This window comes from Meriones unguiculatus, chromosome 12, assembly GCF_030254825.1.
Source record: "Meriones unguiculatus strain TT.TT164.6M chromosome 12, Bangor_MerUng_6.1, whole genome shotgun sequence".
Lineage (NCBI taxonomy): Eukaryota > Metazoa > Chordata > Mammalia > Rodentia > Muridae > Meriones > Meriones unguiculatus.
Window position 1 is genome coordinate 329,841 of NC_083360.1, and position 24,253 is coordinate 354,093.

At 44.0% G+C, this 24,253-nt stretch overlaps 1 protein-coding gene across 1 annotated transcript; it reads left to right on the top strand.

Annotated features, from left to right (window-relative positions):
• The first annotated feature begins 1,702 nt into the window (after nt 1-1,702).
• Ugdh (UDP-glucose 6-dehydrogenase) lies at nt 1,703-24,203 on the top strand. The gene is made up of 12 exons (XM_060365266.1): nt 1,703-1,966; nt 10,363-10,531; nt 12,845-12,946; nt 13,330-13,530; nt 13,635-13,832; nt 14,197-14,344; nt 16,753-16,847; nt 18,701-18,831; nt 19,640-19,773; nt 20,200-20,291; nt 20,401-20,511; nt 23,369-24,203. The coding sequence occupies exons 2-12, from the start codon at nt 10,370-10,372 to the stop codon at nt 23,474-23,476; spliced, it is 1,482 nt and encodes a 493-aa protein (XP_060221249.1). The 5' UTR covers nt 1,703-1,966; nt 10,363-10,369; the 3' UTR covers nt 23,477-24,203.
• The last annotated feature ends 50 nt before the right edge of the window (nt 24,204-24,253 follow it).

Here is a 24,253-nt window from a genome sequence, read left to right on the forward strand (position 1 = left end):
TTTGTTTTGTTTTGAGACAGGGTTTCTGTGTAGCCCTGGCTGTCCTGGACTCCCTTTGTAGACAGGCTGCCCTCAAGCTCACGGAGATCTGCCCGTCTCTGCCTCCCAGAGCGCTGTGATCAGGGGCGTGCACCAGGCAACCTATGGCATTTTAATGTACTTTTAATTTTTCCTAATTGCTTTTCCTATGAGGTGAAGTCAAGTAACTACATAACGTCTTTTGGCCAAGAACTGACTTCATATAGGGCGGTACCGTATTACACTGAGAACTGATGTAATTGCCAGCGTAGTTTCAGTAAACACAGGAGGATGTGGCAGAACAAATGTGCCTAACACACTTCTCAGAACATTATCACCACCAGTGAAGGACAGGTATCTGTGCCTGGCTTTTTCCGTTGTTTTGATTTAAGGCTTAAGATGATCTTGGAGTAGCAAAAGAAATAAAACAACTCCACATTAAAAGTGGGCATGTCGGGCTGGAGAGAAAGCTCAGTGGTTAAGAGCATTGGCTGCTCTTTCAAAGGACTCAGGTTCAAACCCCAGCACTCACAGGGCAGTTCATAACTGTCTGCAATTCCAGTTTCAGGGGATCTGACATTCTCACATAGTCATATATGGAGGCAGAACACCAACGTAAATAAAATATAATAATTTTTTTCAAGTGGGCGTGTCAGTAATCACTATTCCTGGGAGGCCAAGCAAGACCATCACTTCAAGTCCAAGGCCAGTCTGACAGAATGCCAGACCTCTGCATAGTGAGACCATGTCTTAAAAGACTCGCTTGGGCAGGGTAGATAATTTTACCTTTAAAAAGAAAATTTATGTGTACAAGTGTGTCTGTGTGTACCACGTTTGTGCTGGGGCCAGAGCGTGGTCCCCTGGAGTTGGAATTCCAGGCAATTCTGAGCCATCGGATGTCAGTCCCAGAGGGCTTTTCATACATTTGTAAGGGACGGGGACAGTGGGAGTGTTGATCTGTGAAACACAAGGCTCTGAGTTCAAACTCTACTACCACAAACGCACACGCAAATACACACCTACACATGTCTACGTTGCACACGCCTTACTGTGTATCGTTCAGACAACTTCCCTTCTAGAATTTGCAAAGTTTTCCTAGAAAATACGCCCTTCAGGCGTGGGCGCCCGGTTCTCTGGCCAAGCACCAAGGCGGAGACTGGTCCAGTCATGATGGAACTCAGCATCGTTTCCACTTGAGGCGTCTCCTTCCCAGACTCGGCGCCATCGGGATGGGATGTGACTAAACTCTGGGCAGCTTTCTAAAGGGCGCGGCGGACCCAGGGACTTGAAGGGCGTAGGAGGGGAGCGGAGGACGGCCCGCAGAGTCAGGGGGGTTGAGAACCGATGCTCCGGCTGCATGATGAGGGGAAGGCCAGAAAGCCGGAAGACCTTTCTGAGGGCTCGGCCCCTGACCCGCCCTGGGCTCACGCGTGGCTCACTTGGCAAACGCGTACCTTTCTCATCCCCGATTCCAAGGATCAAAGAGCATGGAATGAACCCGGGACACAATGAACCCGCTTCCCAGCAAGCCGACCAGCCTACGGGACCCAGGACACACAAGCCACGCCCAGAGCCACTCGCAGCCGCTCGTGGGCGGAGCCAATGAGTTGGCTCGAGCTGATTCGCCCTGCTTCTTAGGGGGCGTGACCACACATTTCGGGCCCCGCCCCTTATGCCGCTCCGGGTCCTGAAGGAAATAGAGGCCTGCCCCGGGCCTGGGTCGGAGGGAGGCGGGGCTGCGCCGGGCGGTGGCTGAGTTCACCGTCCCGGGAGGCCTGGCTGCGGGGGAATGAAGCCTCCGCCTTCCTCGGCAGAAGCTTTTAAATACGGCCGCGGGCCCTGGACTTGGGCAGCGGCGGGCGGAGCGGGGTGTGGAGCCTGCGGCTTGGAAGACGCTGTCCGAGCGAACGGGATCCAAGCGGCCGCCGTGCTCCGGCCTTGGAAGTGGGTAAGCACCGATCCCCGCGGGATGCCCCTTTCTCCGGGCTGGGGTGTGCGCGCGGTCCCGGGCTGCTCTCCGCTCGCGGCGGGGCTCCTCACCGCCCTATTCTGATCCCCCTCTTATGGGCCCGGCGGGAATCAGGTCGTGGGCTTGCAGCAGGTCAGAGGAGTCAGGCTTTTGATTCACAACTCGTGCGTCTTCAATCTCGCTCTCATTCTTCCCACTCTCCGATTTGAAACGAACGAGATTTTCCCGCCGCTTCAGAAAGCCAAATGCCCCTCGGAGGAAAGAGTCGTCCTCTCTTTGGGGCCTAATGGACGGCTCACAGTCCTAGGCTTTGTTGGGGATTAGAGTCTGCTCACCTGGGGGGCCGCTGTTCTCCGGCAGCCCCTAAGTGGAGAAAGCAAAGCTGCAAAGCCCCTTGAAGATCTAAGGCATTTATCCTAATATCTTGATGGTGGTGTGGGGGTGGTCCTTGCAGTCCATTTTGGCCTCTGGACGTAGGCCTAGACGTTCTACTTGATGTCAGGGAAGGCTTTTCTTGGGGGATTCAGAGACGACGTTTTTCGTGAGATTTTGAAAATCTTCACGTACTGTATATAAAATGCAGTACGGTTGGAAAATTGGTATAGAGAAAGGAGGGGCTATCTGGGAGAGAGCTCATACGTGGGGTACACAGAAGACTAACTGTTCATCCACTCACCTCAAAGGCAAGTCTTTGAGTTTTTTTCAAATCCCCTAAGAAATGGAGAACAGTAGTCTGGTCTGTTTCTTCTGAGAGGTTCTGGACCTGAAAGAGCTGAGTGTTTCTGCTCTGAGATGTGCTTTTGGATACTCAGTTTCTAGTCTGAGCTGAATGCTACACAAACCTGGTTTGGAAAATACATCCTTTTTGCCCCCTTTATCTCTGTCTTGCTTTCTCTGTCATACAGTCTCTAACCAGTAGGCATGCTCTCTTTTCCCTCCTATTTCCACAGCTTTGTATCATTCCGATAGACATAAAATTAAGTCTTTTGCAATCGTTCCTCCTGTACCCTACCCCCACCCCATGGATCAGACATCTCTTTAAGTGTGCTTCCAGGGAATGACCAAGTGAGGTTCCTGTATCCAGCTGTTTATCATACCTGCTGTTTAGTTGTTCAGTAGCTGTGAAAAGGGTGGTAAATAGATTCTATTCTGTCAGACTGCAGTATAGGACATTTGCTGGCTATGAGTGATATTTTGTATCATGTTTATTTGAATTTATGATATTTTTACATGAACGGTAGTTTCAGGATGGTGTGGTATATTGTGATTCCCAATATATATTCCCAATATAGAGGCGAGGACTTATTTCAGAATGACCTATTTACTAAGCAAACAGGCCCACTTTTCTCTCAGCACAGTGAGGGCCAGAGGGTAGAAATACAAGTAGAAATAGAAAACAGTGAGATGAGCCTGCTGGTAAAAAGCACGTGCTGTACACGCCTGACGGCCTTGAGTTTGATCCCCAGAACCCACAGTGAGAGGAAATCTGGACTCCCAAAAGTTGCCCTCTGACCTCCACACGTATGCCATGGCCTGCATACCATACACACACAAAGCAAAACACAAATTATGAAAAAAAAGAAAACAATCTGTGTCACAGAAACTGTATTGATAACATTGTATCAAGCTCCATATTAACGTTTATTGAGCATTTTATTGAAACTTCCAAGTGACTTTATTTGATTTGAGTCGATTGCACATCTATCCGCATAAGTAGTTTTCCATCCATTGTTATGCAGAAGTTGGACTTCATAGGAAAACCAGCACAGCAAGGGCACCAACCCAAATGAGACCGAATAGCTGAGGGTAGTGGCCCATGCCCCTAAATCACAGCTCCCCTGGGCGGAGGCTGGAGGATCACCACCAGTTCCAGGCCAGCCTGGGCTGCAGAGTGAAACCTTGTTGAGAGACAGAGAAGTGGAGGAGAGGAAGAGGAGGAGGGAGGGAGAAAGTACAAAGCAGGGGTGGGGGAGCAGACACCCACTCAGAGGGCACAGGTGCAGCTGGCAGCAGTAACTACTGCTTACGAAATAAAGGAAGATGAGAAGTAGCTTGAGGACTGGGGAGTGGAACACAGGGGTGGAATGTTTACCTAGAAGGCTTGAATCCCTGGATTTAATCCCCAGCTCTATAGAAGCAAATAATATTAGTGGTAACTTGATGTCATTCTTTAGGTGGCTAAAGAAGGTAGCTATGGAATTAACTTGTAACCCTGAAAGATACTCTGAACCACCCATACTTAGAAATTCTACTTACTAGCTTTCTTCTTTTCTTCTGTGTTTGGGTGTCTTAGCAGCATGTATGTCTACGCCATGTACATGCCTGGTACCTGTAGCCAGAAGGCATCAGATCCCCCTGAAACTTGAGTTGGATGGATGGTTGTGAATTATCATGTGTGCTGGAGTTTAAACCTACGTCCTCTGGAAGAACAGCAAGTGATAATAGTCACTGAGCCATCTCTCCAGCCTGGAAGGATATCTTAATATGTGGTAGTTCTGATTCAGTTTTCTGAACCTTGAAGATGAACCTGTAGGCCCAGAGTTAGTTAGGGTTCTGATGTTGATTTATGGTATGTAGCTTACAAAGGGACTGAGTCAATACACTACAGTGGAGCTTTGCTATCACGGTAGACGATTACAGGGCCTGGATAGTGGCCCTTGGTATCCTTGGTTACCAAGGACTGGAGATTGGTTCCAAGGACTACTGCAAATGCCCACGTCTGGGAATGCTCAAGTCTTTTAAATGAAATGCTGCCATATTTATTTTCCTGTAGCCTATGCATGTCCTCCTGAATACTTTAAATCATTGCATGTCCTCCTGAATACTTTAAATCATCTCTACGTTACATATGATACCTAATATAATGGAGCATCAAGGCACATACCCATAATCCTAGCATAGTAGAGGTGATCATGAGCACAAGACTAGCCCAGGTGACATAGCAAGTTCAGGCCAACCTAGGCTGCCTAGGGAAACCTTGTCCCAAAACAAACAATGAAAGTAATACTTAATATAATATAGATAGTGCTATCTTATTGTTTAGGGGAAAAGAAGAAAAGAAAAAACATGTTCGGTAGAGAGGTTGTTTTTTTTTTTGTTTGTTTGTTTGTTTTAAAGATGGGTCTCACTGTGTCTCAGTGACTAGCCTGGAACTTAAAATGTCGATCAGGATGGCCTCAAGCTTGCTTCTGCTTCCCTACTGCTAGGATTAAAGATGTGTGCCATTACATCTAGCCTCTAATTTTACACACACACACAAACACACACACTAGCAGAGTTACCTGATTCTGTGGGTGTAGAACCTGTGGGGACAGGATCAACCATATTTGTACCTGAAATCTAGGCCATCTGTTTCTGGTAGTGTAGTTTCTGGGAATTCAAATTCATAAAGCATTAGAACAGAGAATTTTGAATAAATATGCTGTTCAAGCTTGGAAAATTCTATTCCTGTCTCCACTTCCCTGGAACCAGAAAATTTCTCTTCTCCAGATTCCATGTCACTGTTCTTTTGTATAAAAGTAAATATCACATTAAATATTGTGTTGTCTTGTTCCTAGCTCTTTCAGTCTCCAGACTTAAATCCCAGTCCACCTATCTGGCTCACAAGCACTCCTCCCTCTCCTAGCACAGAATAGGCTTTAATTGTAGTGGGTGCCTCTAACTAGGATGGTTCCATTCAACTATGTAGATTGCTACTAGGTTCTTGCTGTCTTGCTCTCCTGAGAGAGATGTTCATGAGCCACTTGTAATGTAGTCACACTCTAGGAGACAGTTGTTGCCTCTCACTACTCATTAGTACTCACTGCTGCGCCACTGAGCGGACCCCTCACTGCTCTGTGTTTATTCTTTTACTCTTATCTAGAATGTTCTTTCTGGTTTCCTTTTCTCCCCCTTAAATCCTACCCATTCTTTAGGCTAGGCTCAACTTCTACTTCTGATTGAGATGACCCTTCTCTGCCTCTTCCCACCTTTTTTCCCTCCTAATTTTTATTAATTGAGGGGGGTTATGTGTGTGGAGGTCAGAGGGCAGCATTCAGAAGCCAGTTTTCTCTTTCTCGCTTATGTGGGTTCATGGACTGAACTCAGGCCATTAGGCTTGCTTTACCCTTTGGACCATCTCAGGGGTCCCTCTTCATCCTCAGTCTTCCTTGAACTTGGATATTCATTTTGCCTTCCAGCTGATTATTATTTTTATTATTTTATCATTTAGCCACTTTACTTGGATAGGATTCCTTTCTCCTTTTTGTTTTTGAGACAGGGTTTCTCTGGGTAGTCCTGGCTAACCTGAAACTCACTGTATAGACTAGGCTGGCCTCAAACTCAGAGATCCACCTGCCTCTGCCTCCTGAGTGCTGGGATTAAAGGAGTGTGCCACTACTGCCCACCTTCTTTTTCTCTTTTAAGTCATCATAAATTGTCATGTTTCAGAGGGCTGTTCTCTATTCTAAAGTCTCTTACCCACAGTTTCTTGATCTTTTCTCTATTTGTGTATTTCCTCTATAGGACACTTAACACAAAGCCATGATTTTGTTTCTGTGTCCTTAGTATATTGTGATTGTGTGAGGGCAGGGACTGAGCTGTCTTGCTTACTATTGTACACATACCTTCTATCTATCTATCTATCTTCCTATTTATCTGGTTTTAAAAAGATAGATTTATTTATTTATTTATTTAGTATGTGAGTACAAGTGCCCTATCTGCATGTACACCTCCAGGTTAGAAGAGAGCATCATATCCCAGTATAGATGGTTGTGAGCCACCATGTGGTTGTTGGGAACTGAACTCAGGACCTCTGGAAGAACAGACAGTGCCCTTAAGCACTGAGCCATCTCTCAGCCCCTATTTGTTATTTGTCTTTTGTGTTTTTAAGGACAAGTTTTCTCCCTGTAGCCCTGGCTGGCCTGGAACTCATATAGATCCGTTTGCTTCTGCCTCCACAGTGCTGAGACCAAGTATGCACCTCAGCTCCCAGCTTGGAAACATTACTTTTTTGTGATGAGGGAAAGACTAGGCCCTGGAATAAGTTGAAGTAATTTTTCTGAAAGCAGATGCCCAAGGTTCTCTTCTATAGAGGGAGGACAGCTGCGCTGAAGTTTGGAAGCAAGTCTCCCTCAGGTAGGAGAGTTTCAGAAGATTCCTTGGAGTTTAGCTACTTAGCGTTCTCAATGTCATCTTTTCCATCTAGACTAGGGAAGCAAGATGGGTGAAGCAAGGAAAGTTGGGTGACTGCCAGAAGTCAGCTTGGGTACCCTTGGTATTTTTACTCAGGCAAATCTTGCAATCCTAGAAGTTTTTTTTTTTTTAATTATTTAATTTTATTTCATGTGCATTAGTGTGAAAGTGTCAGATCCCTTGGGATTAGGATCAGATAGTTGTGAGCTGCCATGTGGGTGCTGGGAATTGAACCCAAGTCCTTTGGAAGAGCAGACTGTGCTCTTAACCACCTAGCCATCTCTCCAGCCCCTAAAAGTTCAGTAGAATGTTTTATATCTATAGCTTTACAACTGCTAACAGCGAACTTCTAACTCACTTATTTAAGCAATTAAGGAATCTACTAGACTTAGCATCACTATTTCCTAGTCAAATGCGCCTTATAGAAGAATGCATCATAGCCGTTAAAAGGGAGAATGTGATTGTATAATACTGTAAATAACAGACGATGCCAGGCATGATGGTGTACACCTTTAATTTCAACACTTGGGAGGCAGAGTTTGAGGCCAGCCTGGTCTACATAGTGAGTCCCAGCTCAGCTGTATAATAGAAACCCCTGTCTCAAAAATGTCATAATCTGCACACATATGTATGAATGTGAAGTTGGGCAAATGAACACTGGGAGTATACAAGGAACAAGCTGCTGCCTGGAAAGCAGAGTCAGTGGGGATGGGTAAAAGTGAGGCTTCTTCATCTATATTTCCTTGTAACATTTTACTGTGGCACTGACAGGATTACTCGGCTGGTAAAGGCTCTTTCTACCAAGGCTTGACTACTTGGGGAACTAAAATTTTGTGTTTTTTGTTTTCTGTTTATTTTTTTTTTTTCAATACTAAATATCTAATGGCCTCACCTCATACATGCTGGGCAAACACTCTTTCATTGACCCACAGATACATTCTTGTGGAGCACTATGATTAGTCTAACCCAGAGTACCTTCTCTGACCCATGCAGGAATCCACAATAACCTGTTAAGCTCTCTGATCACTATTTTTCTTCTCTTTGGGTTTCATGAATGGGCTGGATTCTGTGATGTCTGAGATCTTGGCAGAAACTGAAGTAACTTGTCATTTTGGTGGTAATCATGGCAAAAAAGCAGACAATCATATACACAAGTCAGTTCTTTCTAAACCTTTAGTGTCAATCACTTCCCCTGATGCCCATTGAAAACTTAGATCATACAACAGTACTGATAACTGCAGAAATTACCCTGCCAGGTGTTGTAGGTGGTTATTGACATTTACTGTTGGTTTATCTTCTAGTAAAGCTGCTGCTAATCTTAAACAGCTGTATAACCAAATCACCACACAGAGACTAGGTTTTTAGTTAACCTAGAACACAATGCTGGGCAATATTTACTCCGTCCTAAACCTCCAAGCCCTCAGTTTCCTATCATTTAGATTTCCCACATTATACTTGCTTTTTGTGAAATCTTAGGTCTGGTTCATGCTGGATGTCTTCCAAGATCTCTCCTCCAGCTCTGCTCTCCTGGCTCTCCTCTCCCCCTTCTCCTCCCACTCCTCTCCTGCCTTCTGGCTCCTCCCCTCTTTCCTGTCCTCTGGCTCCTCCCTGCTCAACATTGTGTCTAGTTGCTTTATATTGTCCTGTTTACACAAGAGTTGAGACAGGGTGCTTATAATGAGTATCACAATGCAATATCCGGATTGAAACCAGAGAGTTGGGGGTGGGGTGGGGGAGAAATCAGTATTTGAATGAACAAAGGTAAGGTGTATACATTAAAAAAAAAAAAAAATTACACCAACAGCGAGGCTAGGGAGATAGCAAGTCAGTAAAGTACTTGCTATGCGAGCCTGAAGACCTGACTTTGGATCCCAGCACCCAGTAAAAGCTATTGTGCAGTACACACCTGTACCCCAGGGTTGCGGATTCAGCCTTGCTAGACCAGCTCCAGGCTCAGTAAGCTCCTGTCTCAGAAAAATTGATAAAGAGCAATAGAGGAACACGAAGTGGCCTCAGGGCCCTGCATGCCCATACAGAAGTGTGCAAAGCAGCACACACGAACATTCAACACTACTTTCCTTTAGCCTTTTCCCTTTTTCTGACTAAAGGTGAAATACAGTTTAAAGATTTTTGTGCAGTATCCAAAGAGAAGCTGTTGATGCCAACTAAGTATTTAAGGGGTATTTTGGTCTATTTTCTGCTGCTGGGAACACCTGAGATGAATGATTTATAATGAACAAGAATTTCTTGGCTCTGGCTACTGGAGCTTGGCAAAACCAAGATGGAGGGGCTGACACCTGGCACCAGGCTTTTTTGCTGTGTCATTCCCGGGTGGAAGAATAAAAGAGCATGAGATCAAACCTGTAGCCTTAAGCCCTTTTACAATAGGCATTAATCCACACTGAGGAAAACTCCAGCTTTTACGCCTACCAGTACTTTTGCCTTAGGAATTAAGATGCCCACACAGTTCTTGAGGGATATGTTTAAGCCAAGCAGAAGCATAATCTTAGAGGCTAGGTATGCTTGTGGAACTAATCTAAACGTGTTGAAATCTAAACGTGTTGAAATCTAAACGTGTTGAAAAACTCACTTTTGTAGGCTCACATATAAGGGAGAATTGCACTGATATGTAAATTTATCCTGGGGCTTTCCCTTTGTAATTCAAGCTACCCTGGGTTAGATGACCACCACCTTCCTCCTCTTCTTGTTCTTCCTCTTCCTCCTCCTCCTTTTCCTTCTCCTTTAATTCATCATCTGTTTTTGATTTTTGATTTTTCATGACAGAGTTTCTCTGTGTAGTCCTGGCTGTGCTGTCCTGGAACTCACTCTGTAGACCAGGACAGTCTCGAACTCACATCTGCCTGCCTCTGCCTCCCAAGTGCTGGGATTAAAGGAATGCACCACGACAGCCTGGTGGTGCATTAATTTTTGACTTTCTATCAGAACATTATAATCTTAGGGCATTTGCAATAATAACAGTTGTTATAAATTTTACCTTTTTTTGTTTTTTCTTCTCCAGCGAAGTGGAGAAGAAGCCAAGTCATCTAATTGGAATGTTATTTTTCACTCACAATTTTCGTAATTCCTATGAGTAAACGTAGGACATGGTTCCAGATATCTGACAGTTTTGTGATGAAGATGCCAGTGATTTGTCCAGATTTTCTGTTTTCAATCCTAAAACATTTTTAATTGTTCCCTTTTAGTTCAGTCATGGTTGAAATTAAGAAGATCTGTTGCATTGGTGCGGGCTATGTTGGTGGACCCACATGCAGTGTCATTGCTCATATGTGCCCAGAAATCAGGGTGACAGTTGTTGATGTCAATGAGTCAAGAATCAATGCATGGAATTCTCCAACCCTTCCTATTTATGAGGTAAATTATATATTAAACAGCTTTGTTCTTATGCTTATTGTTTTCTTATTGTGTTAACTATTTTGTGTGTGTATATATAAACTATTTTGTTATTATGAAATATATATGCAACCAATTCAATGAAAAAAGTCTGGCTGGGCCTGAGTTCTCTCTCTCTCTCTCTCTCTCTCTGCAAACTGTCTCGTTATTGTCCTAGTAAAACTTCCCTGCCCTCTCTCTTCTCTTCTACTTAAGGGGCAGTGCACAGGGAGAGCGGAAGCAGTTTTACCAGGACAGTCATGGAGAGACAGGTTGCAGAGAGAGAACTCAGGTGAGGACTGAAGAAATCAGGAGATTAGAGAGCAGATTGCTTCAGTCAGTTTGAAGCCAAGCAGAGCAATTCAGAGGCCAAGAGAGAAGCTGGGTTGAATAAGTCAGCTGGGAGAGTTTGAGCAGAACAGCTGAGTTGAACCAGCCAGAGAAGGACGGTGAGCTTATTAAGCAGTAATTCTCAGAGGCTGAAAATATTCTAGGCCTAGGTTAGACTGTGCAGAGGCTGGAAGCTTCCAGAACTGGGCCTAGGTCAGCAGAAGGAGGTGGTAAGCCTCCGAGACAACTGAACCAGACCAGTAGAAGTTCCTTTTACACACTATAAAAGGGTAAGTACTTTCTTTTGTTTCTTTTGAGACTGAATCTCTGCTTTGGGACAAAGCAGGCTGGTCTCACGTGACACGTGAAGCCCTCCTTTAGCCTCTGTGTGCTGGAGTGCCTGGCCTTGCCGTGTCTTTTAACTTCCTGTTCATTAACCCATCCTTCCTTGCTCTCTTTTTGTTCTCTCCTGTTTTTTGGTTAGAGAAATTGGTTTGCTGTGGAAATTTTCAGAGTGCATTTTCCTGGGTAACTCCTGAGTCCCTTGAGTATTTTAACTTATTTTTCTGTATCCTTTATTGTCTGTAAATTGCTTGTTAAATTTAGAAGATAGCTCTGATCAGGTTTAAGCTTAATTTTGTTTTATTTGTTTTCTCTCTGGGAGGCAGAGGCAGGCAGAGCTCTGTGAGTTTCAGGTCAGCCTGCTTTACAAAGTGAGTACAGGACAGCCAAGGCTACACGAAGAAACCCTGCCTTGGGGGCGGGGGAATAAAAACTTTTGGACTGACAAGATGGATCAGTGGGTGAAGGTGTGTTCCACCGAAGCCTGATGACCTGAGTGTGATCCCCAGACATAGTAAAAGGAGAGGGCTCCCAAGGTCTTCTGATATCCACGTGTTCACCATGGTACCCACACCTCCATACCCACACCCATGAAGTAAAGATAGACTTGTTTTTCAAGACAGGGTTTTCTGTTTAGTTCCTGCTGTCCTGGAACTCTCCCTGTAGACCGGTCTGTCTCGAACTCACAGAGATCCATATGCTTCTGACTCTCAAGTGCTAGGATCAAAGGTGTGCACCACTACCAGGTTCCTGACCTTTTTTTTTTTTTAAGATTTATTTATTTATTATTTATACAGTATTGTCTGCTTGCATGTGCACACCAGAGGAGGGCACCAGATCTTACTATAGATGGTTGTGAGTCACTATGTGGTTGCTGTGAATTGAACTCAGGACCTTTGGAAGAACAGACAGTGCTTTTAATCTCTGAGCCATCTCTCCAGCCCCAGGTTCCCCATTTTTAACATAAATATATCACCAGTGAAATTGCATGGGAAAAAGTAAAGATTGTCAGTGTGTCTTACAGTAGGGCTTAGAAAAATACATACTGATGTCTGTCTGTCTGTCTGTCTGTATAAAGTAAGTACTGACTTTTGCAACCACCTCTGTGGTATGAATCATGGGGAGCAGAGGACTGCATTCATCGTGACAGTGCAAAGTCTTTTCTTGAAATTGCGGGGCCTTGAAGGGTGTGATAATTGATTTGGAGGAGTTAATGGTTAATGTATCACCCAGGTACAAGGTAAATAATGACAAAGCATTTGGAGCTGCTGATCTTTGTGCAAGTTCAGCTTTGCTTCCTTTAGTGATGACATCCTATCTTACTGTATTCTGTGTATGATCCCCCTTTGTTTCTTTTTAGTTTCTCACAGGACCTTCCAACGTAGCCTGGTCTGGCCTCAGATTCTCTTGTAGCTCAGCCTTGCCTCAGCCTTCTAAGTGTCAGAACTGCAAGTGTGTGCCACACGCCCAGCAGTCCTCAGCCAGCCTAAAGATACTACTTGGAAATCCAAACCTCTAAGTCACAGCACAACTTTCCCCTCAACAAAGTTGATTCTTGTTGTTGTTTACCTCAGGACTGACAATACTGTGTGTTCAACTCCTTTTCCTTTTTTCCTTCTCCAGCCTGGCCTAAAAGAAGTGGTTGAATCTTGTCGAGGGAAAAATCTATTTTTTTCTACCAATATTGATGATGCCATCAGAGAAGCTGATTTAGTATTTATTTCTGTAAGTAGTTTGCTTTGCCATGTGATTTTAAAAATATTCCTGTCTGTGACAGCTTCTTTGTTTTATGTTTATTAAGCCACAGTGCTCTTAAGTGTGATAATATATTGCACATGGTGGGCAGGCGCCTTTAGAGTGAGGACCTGTGTTCACTTTTGCCTCCTGGCCTCAGCTTGGACCCTGCCTGCCCTTACTAGTATCTGGCACACGTATGGCAGCTTCTCCACAAATGAGCTCTCTAGATGCTTCCAGCTGCTTCTTTCAGTGGTTCTATTTGTAAAATGTGTTGTTCTGTGAGAGTTAAGACCGTGACTGCTGCTGCTTAACTGATAGTCTGGGCACTGTTTTGAAAGCCTTCTGTTCTTCATCCCAAATGTTTTCACCAGGTAAACACACCAACAAAAACCTATGGGATGGGGAAAGGCCGGGCAGCAGATTTGAAGTACATCGAAGCTTGTGCTCGCCGCATTGTGCAAAACTCGCATGGGTACAAGATTGTGACGGAGAAGAGCACAGTCCCCGTGCGCGCAGCAGAGAGCATCCGCCGCATATTTGATGCCAACACAAAGCCCAACTTGAATTTACAGGTACGAAGAAAGAAACGGTAGAGTGATTCTTCATAGGACAAGACTGACGCTTATAGTTACCCACAGTTCATTCTAGCCTTCCTTCCCTTGTACTGCTCCTCCAGGTACTGTCCAATCCTGAGTTCTTGGCGGAGGGAACAGCCATCAAGGACCTAAAGAACCCAGACAGAGTCCTGATTGGAGGGGACGAGACCCCCGAGGGCCAGAAAGCTGTCCGGGCGCTCTGTGCTGTGTATGAGCACTGGGTTCCCAAGGAAAAGATCCTCACCACCAACACTTGGTCCTCAGAGCTGTCCAAATTGGTTAGTGCACATCTTGCGGCTCTTTATTAACATCGTGATTGTGTTTAGACAGGGTGTCCATCTTCCTCAGGCCAGCGTCAAACTCAAAATCCTGCTTCAGCTTCCTGAATGTGGGGATTGCTACACACGCGCACGCACGCACAGGTTGTTTTGCTTTCTTTTTCTCAGTGCTGGCGATTAAACCTAACGCCTCACGGGTTAGTCAAGGTCTCCAGCACTGCACCACCTTCCAAACTTCCGCTGTCTCCTCACATCAGTGTCTCTAGTGTCTGCTTAGTAACTTGCATCACCTCAATGAAATATACTGACATACAAAAGTTGCTTTGTTACCCATCATCTTCTCTCCTTTCTGTTTTATCTAAAGGCAGCAAATGCTTTTCTAGCGCAAAGGATCAGCAGCATTAACTCCATAAGCGCTCTGTGTGAGGCAACAGGGGCTGATGTGGAAGAGGTGGCAACAGCTATTGGAATGGACCAAAGAATTGGAAATAAGTTCCTGAAAGCCAGTGTGGGTAAGTAAAAATTCTCTATATAAAATAGGTTACTAAAACTTCCAGGTTTATTGAAGTTTTTTTTTTTTTTTTTTCTTTTTTTGTTAAGATTGGTTGGGTGGTGGTGGTATACGCCTTTAATCCTAGCACTCTGGAGGCAGAGGCAGGTGGATCTCTGTGAGTTTGAGGTTGGCGTGGTCTACAAAGGGAGTTCCAGGACAACCAGGGCTACACAGAGAAACCTTGTCTCAAAAAAACAAAACAAACAAACCAAAAATTCCAGAGGAGCTGGAGAGCTGGCTTAGTGGTTAAGAGCACTGGCTGCTCTTCAGAGGGCCAGGGTATACCTGCCAGCACCCCCGTGGTGACTCAGCTATAACTCATTCCAGGCCTCCTAAGTTCCCATGGCTTACTAGGCATGTGTACCATAGGCACAAATGCAGGCAAAACATTTGTACACATAAAATAAATCTTAAAAAAAAGTCTAGAAGATGACTTCTGTAAGGTGGTTCAGTGAGCAAGCTGACAGGAGCACACCTGTCCCCACGCCTGGTGACTTGAGTTTAAACTCACATGCTAAAAGGAGAGGACAGACTCCTCGAGTTGTCCGCTGGCTTCCATGTAGTGCCTCCCCAAATGGGCTGTAAAGATTGAGTGAAATTGGGCATACTGTGTGCATCTCTTATCTTTGCAGTTAAGAAGTGGAGGTAGGAGGATCAGGAGCTTAAGGCTAGCCTCTGTTAGGAAAGTTGCCCAGGTGCCCTTGAACTTGTGGAGCCAAGGCAGGCTAGGAGTCTTCTATGCTCCTGTGTCAGCCTTCAAGGTATTTGGGATTACAGGCATGTGTCGCCCGGCCTGGCCCCAGAAGAGTTGCCCTTAGCCCAGTCTGTAAATCCAACTTTACACCAGCCATATACGCAGTTCTCATTATTTGTGGTAGGTAGGCTGCATTATAACCCTGAAAATACTTTATAGGGCTGGAGAGATGGCTCAGCCATTAAAGGCGAGGCCCACAACCAAAAAAAAAAGACTTACAGAACACTGAGTGAAACGCTGTCTCAAAAAATACATAAAGGGAGTTGGAAATGGCTCAGGGTTCAGAGTGCTTGCCTGGCATTCGAGGCCTTGGGTTCAATCCCTGCAGCATGTGTGGACACATATACACACTCATGCAGAGTTGGCATTTCTGAGGCTGGGTGTCACTTCCTACTCCTAGCTTCCTGCCCTTTTTGATGCTTTCTCTGACTAAAATAAAGACAGCTACTGTTTACATGAGATCTACTATGTGTTGTGGGCTATATTAGTACTTTATCTCCTTGAAGTTTTTTTTCTTTCAAGACAGTTTCATACAGCCCAGGCTGGCCTTAAATTTGCTATGTAGTTGAGGTTGGCCTCAAACCCCTGATCTTCCTGCATTACCTCTCACAATCCAGAAACACAGATATATAAAACTACACTTTGCATTTTTATTGCTGATGGCCCTTATAAGAAGGTGGTGCAATTTTGTTTTTAGAAAGTATTGAGGTTCAAGCAAAGTTTTGTAACTTGCTCAGAATCATATGATCCTGTGGCCAGATTTTCTGACACTAAAGTCTTTGCCTTCCTGCTGCGGCCTGAATTGTACTGGCTCAAAGGTGAGCTAGCATACCTTGGGCCACACCCACCCCACAGCTTGTTGTAAATAGGTGTTCCGGGGCTATAGTCATATACCCACAGCCTATCTCTTGTCTTTGGCTACTATGGAACTACAGTGACAGAGGTTAACAGTTGTGGCAGAGATTTTATGGTCCACAAAGACCAAAATGTTTACCATCTGGCCCTTTACCTTAAAAGTTTACTAACTCTGCAGTAAAGTAGTTGATATAGGGCAATCATGGCAGATAGTGACAGAAGAAATAGATTAATGTAAAGGAATAGATTAATGTCAAGTGGGGGCTGGAGAAGTGGAGAGTTAAGAACATGTGTTCTATGGATGACCTGTGTTTATTCCCCACGCACTTTAAGCCAGCCGTCCTCTTCTAACCTCAGGGGAAGAGATGTGCCTACGTACATGCAGGCAAAACACTCACACATTAAAAATAAAAAATTAAAAAAAGATACACACACACACACACTTTCTTAAGAGGAAAAAGGTCAGATGTAGCTTTAATGAAACCTGTGTTAGGGAACCATTTGATAATTACTTGGAGAACTGATTTATTATCTATAAATGTCACATGATTTATAAACTGTTTTGATTTTTTTCATCTTGATACAGGATTTCAGCCCAGCCTGAACTTGAACTCAGTATGTAGCAGGAAAAATTTCTGCTTTCTGAATTTTATTACTTAAAATCTAAATAAAAGTCACTGATGTTGTGTAAGCTTTATCATGGGATTTAGTTTCTGGATCTTACCTGAAAATATTGTCAGCTTATTTTGTTCCCTCAGGTTTTGGTGGGAGCTGCTTCCAAAAAGATGTTCTGAATTTGGTTTATCTTTGTGAAGCTCTGAATCTGCCCGAAGTAGCTCGTTACTGGCAGCAGGTATATATCTTTGAGGTCAATAACTTACGATTGATTGTAATTAAACATGGTACTCTTGGTGAAATGGTCTTGACAGAACTTGTTTCAGGAACTCAATTTAGTTATTTCAGATTTATTTAATGAGAGTATTTTCCTAGTCTTTTTTTTTTCCTCGTCTGCTATGATGGACATTTTTGATACATTAATACTTCTCATTTTATAGGTTAATTTGCTCCCAGAATAAGTCAGGAAGTAATACTATCCTTTATATTTGGGGGTATGTGTTTGAGACTTGTCTCACATAAAAGGCTGGTCTTGAACTTGCTGTGTAGCTGAGCGTGACTTTGAACACCTACTCCCTCTGCCTCCTCAGTGCTAGAGTTACTGGCATTCTCTATCATAAGTGTCAGGATCTCACTGTGTAGTCCAGGCTAGCCTGGAAGTTGGTGTGAAGCATGCTTTTCTATCAAACTAAAGAACCCACATTGTAATATTTTCAAGTGGTTTGTATCTATGGATACTTTCCTTCTCTTCTTGGAGTTCACAGAGCTAAAACAGGAACCCCTTTATGGCTTATCAAGTGCTTGCTTATTCTGGGGACTCTTTGGGAGCACTTTGCATCACACAGAATCTCATTTAGTCCTCATCACTAGTGGTGCCCCGTTTTTAGATGAGAGAAGATACTGTGAGAAATAACGTAGTTTGGCTAAAGTACCGGCCAGGTTATGTACCTTTCCCAAATGTTTCCCCCAAATTCATAATCTCAGATTATGAATAGCCGTAGGCAAGTCTATAGAGAGGGCTCACTTTTTGTGTATTTCAGCCTAGAACGCGGCTTTATCTTGCCGTTCACTGTGTAAATGAAGTCCTTATTTTTCAACACTTTGGGCTTTTTTTCAAGCTCCCAAAACATGAGATGATCCTGGAAGCCTTTGAAAAAGCCTCCTCTTTCCCCTCTATCAGCAACTTCAACTTAGCAGATCAGTCAGAAGCTCTTAGGATAGTTGGTCAAAAGTGTGTCCGGAACTGTGGTTGGCACAGTTTGAGCAGAAGCAGCTCTCCCTCGGTGCAGTGTCTGTTCTTAGCCAGCTTCATCTTGTGGTGAACTTTGGTGAATGGTGACTTGCAGCATATGTGGGAATGCGTGGAGAGATGATTGCTTACCACCTTCTTCCCTTGGGAGTTTAGGAAGCTGGCTGGGGTGGGGGTGGGGATATTATTTAGATTGGCCCTGAGGCTGGATCTCAGATGCCTTCAGAATTCAAGCCTAGCTGTGTTCCCCATCTTTTCATCCACCCTAGCTTTACTCATGGAAGGTCAAGTCGAAAGAAAATGAACATTTTTAGGAAGGTTCTAAGGAAGGGAATTGGATTTTCTTTGTGTTTTGTTTGAGACAGGGTTTCTCTGTGTAGCCTTGGCTATCCTGGAACTCATACTGTAGACCAGGCTGGTCTAGAACTCAAGAGATCCTCCTGCCTCTGCCTTCCAGGTGTTGGGATTAAAGGTGTGTACCACTACCTCTTGGCAGATTTTCTTATTATTTTCTTATTATTTTATCTTATTATTTTATTTATTTGTTCACTTTTCAAAAGATAGGGTTTCTTTATATAGCCATGGTTGTCCTGGAACTTGCTCTCTACATCAGGCTAGCCTGGAACTCGGAGATTTGCCTGCCTTCCAAATGCTGGGATTAAAGGTGTGTGTCTGCAATTGGTGGATTTTTAGTTTTTGGATTTAAAGCTAAATAACAGTGTTTGGTAAATTGTGTCATTAGTGTGTAAGCCATACATTTGTACAGTAGAATTTACTGTGAAACCATATGCATGTCCTAGACTACCCTTTTGTGAGCTGACATTGTATACATGTGATTTCAGGTCATAGACATGAATGACTACCAGAGGCGGCGGTTTGCATCGCGGATCATAGACAGCCTATTTAATACAGTGACGGATAAGAAGATAGCTATCCTGGGGTTTGCATTCAAAAAGGATACTGGTGACACCAGGTACTGGGTCTTTAAAACACTAAAAAATAAGTTTACCTGTGTTTACCTCGTACTCAGGGTGTTAATCTCAGGAGGTAGAGGCAAAGACAAGCAGATCTCCGTGAGCTGGAGGCTAGCCTGGTCTACATAGCAAGTTCCAGGCCAGCCAGGGTTGCACGATAAGGAGTGTGTGTGCACACGTGCACAAGCCATGGTGTGTGTGTGATGGTCAGAGGGTGACTTAGAGTAGTCAGTTCTCCCCTTTGACGGGAGCCACTTTCCCCGCTAATTTATCTCACTGGCCCTCTTTAAAACATGTCAGCCAGAAGTAGATAAAAGTACTTACTTGTAAGCGTAAGGGGCTCAACATGGTGGAAGGAAAGGCAACCCCTGCAAACTGTCCTCTGACCTTCACCTTGGCACCACTGCAGGTACTCATGAATGCACACACACACAAATGTAAATATAAAAGAACTAAACAAAAACATTTCAACACCTTTGAGGGTGTGAGGGTGTTGGACCTTTCATCTTATCCCAGTCTTTCAGTGGAAATGAATGAAAGTACATGTGTACATAGATGTGTGTACATGTGTTTTCTACAGCATTTTATTCTCTATCACATAAAGGTACCAGGAGAGAGCTATCACCATGGTGCCGCACTAAGCAGAGAGGGCCTGAGGATCTCCTCTGTGTGTGTGTTTGTGTGAGACAGAGAATAAAAAGCATCTGTGTCCTCACCAGTTAACCTAGAACTTAGCCTATATCTTAGATCTCCTGGTATTAGAGTATGTCATTTAAACAATACTGATTTTTTTTTTTCCTCCTTCAGAGAGTCCTCCAGCATCTACATCAGCAAATACCTGATGGATGAAGGTGCACACCTCCATATATATGATCCAAAAGTGCCCAGGGAACAAATAGTTGTGGATCTTTCCCATCCAGGTGTTTCAGTGGATGACCAAGGTAGGACTTTGTTCCAGAAATCATTTTGGCTATGAACCCACACAACTGTTTGGTTTTGTTTTGTTTTTTTTTCTTCTTTTTTTAACTTTTAGTAGTTACCTTTCTGTCAGTTATTGCCAGTGGCTTTCAGTATTCAGCCTTGTTTCTCTAAAATTTAAACTCTTAGGTATTATGTTCTCAGCTTTGAGTTGAGGTTGTCAGCTGTGTTTTAACCCAATAATTTTTGCAGGGCCCAGGCATAGCTTGGTGGTGCTCCACAAAGCCCCTAGGAAATACTTCTGAAGAGCGTTCAGGGTGCTCCTGGTTCCCCGCCTTCCCATCCATGCACAGATTGTTCACTCTGTCACTCCTTCCACAGTGCTCGTGTTACATCTCCTCAGGTGACAGTGTCTCATTTCTTTCTTGGTCGTCGCTGCTGTTTTATAGTGTCCAGACTGGTGACCATTTCCAAGGACCCATATGAAGCGTGTGACGGCGCCCATGCTCTTGTCATCTGCACTGAGTGGGACATGTTTAAGGTGAGGTCTCAGAAATTGCATTAAGAAAGTCCTAGCAGTGCCCAGTATGGGCGCAGTGGGGCATGTGCCCACCGTCAGGTTCTAGTTACTCACTTGTGTGTCTGCACAGGAACTGGATTATGAGCGGATTCATAAGAAAATGCTGAAGCCAGCCTTTATCTTTGATGGGAGGCGCGTCCTGGACGGGCTGCACACTGAACTGCAGGCCATTGGCTTCCAGGTAATCGGGATCTGGGCCGGCTTGTTTGGTCGGTTTGCTCTCGCCATTATTTCTTCATTTTATTTATTACTGTGTGTATGTGCACGCACACAGGCGTGTATGCATGATTTGGTTGGGGACAGGTGTGGAGGCCAGTTCTGGCCTTCATCCTTCTCCCTGTCCCGTAGGGCTACAGGCTTGTGCGGCAAGTGCCTTTACCCCTTGGGCATCTAATTGCCCTGGTCAGTTTCTAAACCCATCAGGTGCTTAAGAATTGTCGTATTTTCTAATTTAGCACTAAGATAACCAGGACAGGAGGTCCATCCTCTGGGAAGTCCTGGATGTTTTGGTAACTGTTCCACTCCTTCCCTGTTTGTGACATAAAGTTGGCCTCCTTTATTTACCATCTAGGGAGGCTTCCAGTGCCTAGCACTGGAAACAGCATGTGCCCCATCTCACCTCAGCCGTAAAGGTCAAGTAAGAAGACAGTGTGGTTCCATGGTGCATTGTCATTGTTACAGTTCAGTGAAGCCCTGGGTGAGGGGTGGGGTTGGATTGTGGGTGGCCCCTGAGGAAATGCTTCACTGTGGTGGCAACACTGTTTCCTTGTGTGAGAACAGCTAGCATCCACCTCACTAGGTGCCCAGGCAAGTGTGTTCATCCTGTACCTCTCACTCAGCGTTGTCTCTGTGCTCTGAGAGCTCTGAAGGAAGTCTATGGGTTTCCTGAGGCTAGCTCTCTTGTCATTCAAGTTCATCCATGTGGGGCTTGGGAAAAATAACAAAACCTGCCAAGTGCAGTACATTGGTGTGTCCCACCCATCAGCCCGGCCAGAGTTCTGTAGAGTACTAACAAGTAGTTACCCTGTACCTCCTGGACCCGGAGTAGAGGCTCCTGGCAGGAAAAGTTAGGGAGGAGGGCTGCCAGTATGGCTCCACACTCAGCATGGCCTCAGCAGCGGCTTGCAGGCCCTAGGAAGGCCTTATCTACTCACCAAAAATACTGGATCTGGTTTCTTTAACCTCTCACTCACTTGTTAAAGGGCTGTTTCTCTGCTGTTTGTGAGACACAGGGTTTCAGCAGTCAGCTGTCAACTCTGTTAGCTGCTTGGAAATCCCTCCATCCTGCCCTCCTTCAGGACTCTTTTTCTGGGTTGTGACTTAAACTCAGGAGTGTTATCTTTTAAATGTCACTTCCAAAACACATGTAGAAAGATGCATTTTTAAAATAATTTCAGTGGGTGTGTTTGCCGGCACTCTGGGGGCAGGGGTAGGCAGATCCCGAGTTTGAGACCAGCCTGGTCGACATGGTGAGTTCCAGGCCAGCCAGGGACACCCTGTTACAAAAATTGATGATTGAATGAATGAATGCTACAGTAAAAGTCTGGAGGGTGGCTCTGTGGTTAAAAAGCACTTTCTGCTCTTGCAGAGGACCTAGGTTCATTTCCAGCACCCACATGGTGACTCACAACCATCTCTAAGCCCAGTTACAAAGGATCTTCTGGCTTCCAATGGCACCAAGCACACAAATGCACATGCATAGGCAGAACACTCACATACATAAAATCAAAGCCAATGATTTTGAGCTCTTTGAAAATTTGACTTACCCTAGTAAGATTTTCTTTTTTTAATTCAGCTACATGTGGTAGCATCCTGCTATAATCCCTGCTCTTGGGAGGTAGAAGCAAGAGAAGCAGTTCAAGGCTGTCTTCTGCTGTGTAGGTAGTTCTAGGCTTGCCTGTGCGTCATACCCTGTCTCCATGAAATAAAACAGGAAATGGAGTCACTAAATAAGGGAGAACGTAGAAGTCACTCAGTAAGATAGTAGATTACTAGAAAGCAGACATCTTTTGTAGTAAGAGTCAGAACTAAAAAATTTTTTCTGGGTCTGGAGAGATGGCTCAGAGGTTAAGAGCTTCCAGAGGTCCTGAGTTCAATGCCCAGCAACCACATGGTGGCTCACAACTATCTATAATGAAATCTGGTGCCCTCCTCTGGCATACAGGTACACATGCAGACAGAACATTGAATACATAATAAATAATTTTTAAAAGTCTTAATTTTTTTTTTTTTTTTTTTTTTCTGAGAGGCAGAGGCAGACAGATCTCTGTGAATTCGAGGCCAGTCTGGTCTATAAAGGGAGTTTAGGATAGCCAAGGCTACACAGCGAAACCCTGTATCAAAAAACCAAAATAAAGATAAAAATTAATTTTTAATTCAAGAAATAGAAAAATTGAGTAGTCTGTTTCTCTTTACTCGAGGGGAGATAAGCTCACACTGCTTAGTGGTTGCACGGGGCTGGAGAGGTGTCTCAGTGGTTAAGAGCACTGAAGGCTCGAATTTCAGTCTTAGCACCCACATGGGCAATCAGCTGTCTGATGCCCTCCGGTGTGCAGGTATGTGTGCAGACAGAGAACCGTATACATACAAACTGAGGTGCTTGTGTCTTTTTAGCTTGATGATTGCAGGTGCTAGTGTGTGCCCAGTGCTCCAGCACTTGGGAGGCAGGAGGGTTTGTGAGTTAGAGGACAATGCGTCATAGCAAGACACTGACTCTGTAAGCCCAAACAAAGCCCAAGACAGCAAAGTGGGGTGGCACTTGATTCTAGAAACACAAAAATAAAGGAGCCAAAGATCGCTCAGCAACTCAGATGACTTGAAAAAGTTTCTTGTCTGGTCGTGGCAGCACAGGCCTGTAATCCTAGCACCCTGGGAAGCAGAGGTGAGTTGGAGGCCAGCCTGGTCTACAAAGGGAGAAACACTGTCTTGAAAAACCGAAAAAGAAAAGAAAAAGCTTCTGGTCTTCCCTTACCTCTCTGCATTACAGAGCTTTTACATGTGTGCTGTGATTAATAGTTCTATATTTTTTTCCTCTTCAGATTGAAACAATTGGCAAAAAGGTATCTTCCAAGAGAATTCCATATACTCCTGGTGAAATTCCAAAGTTTAGTCTTCAGGATCCACCTAACAAGAAGCCTAAAGTCTAGACATAGCCATTTTACCTGTGATGATTTTGGTTCTTCAGGGTGGCCAGTGTCTGTGTGACATTAAATGGTAAATGACTACATGTTTTTAAGGAAACAAAAATATTTTTTTATCATCAAATTTATACTAGCTGTATGGGTGTTAGCATATCAAGTAATTATGAATCTAGAGTAATTTTTACATATTTTTATATTATTGTCCTCTCAGTTGTTGAATGGATGGAAAGCAATCATGTTGGTTTAAATGTTGTCAGTTTTTATATAATAAAAATGAAACTTGGAACACTTTTTAGCATTACAAATTGTCCAAAGACTACAATCAGAATGAGAGAAAGGTAGTCTTTTCCTGTGCGTTGATTTGTGTGCTCATTATTAAATGTGATTTTGAAGCCATGAATTCACTGTGCTAGTATATATGGACTAGTTAAAGTTCTGTGGCTTTTTGTTTTAATGAGATATGTCATTAGTGGTTTTAAATGTTTTTCGGTTTTTCCCAAAAGATCACTGTGCATCTCCTTCCACACTTACCTTGAAATTTTTTTTTTTTTTTAATTTAACCTGAGAAGAAACTTGGTAGTATTTGGTTCTTTGTTTCTTAGCTTTTGCCACTGATGGTTATTTTTACAGCCTATGAGTCAAAAATTGTTTCCTTTTGACTTTTTATTTCTATTACATTCTAATTTTTTTTCTTTTAAGCAAGAACTAATAAAATCTCATGTGTAAACTAAAAGATTTTCCAAGTTACATCTATCTTCTTTATGTTAGTGTGTTTATTTGGAG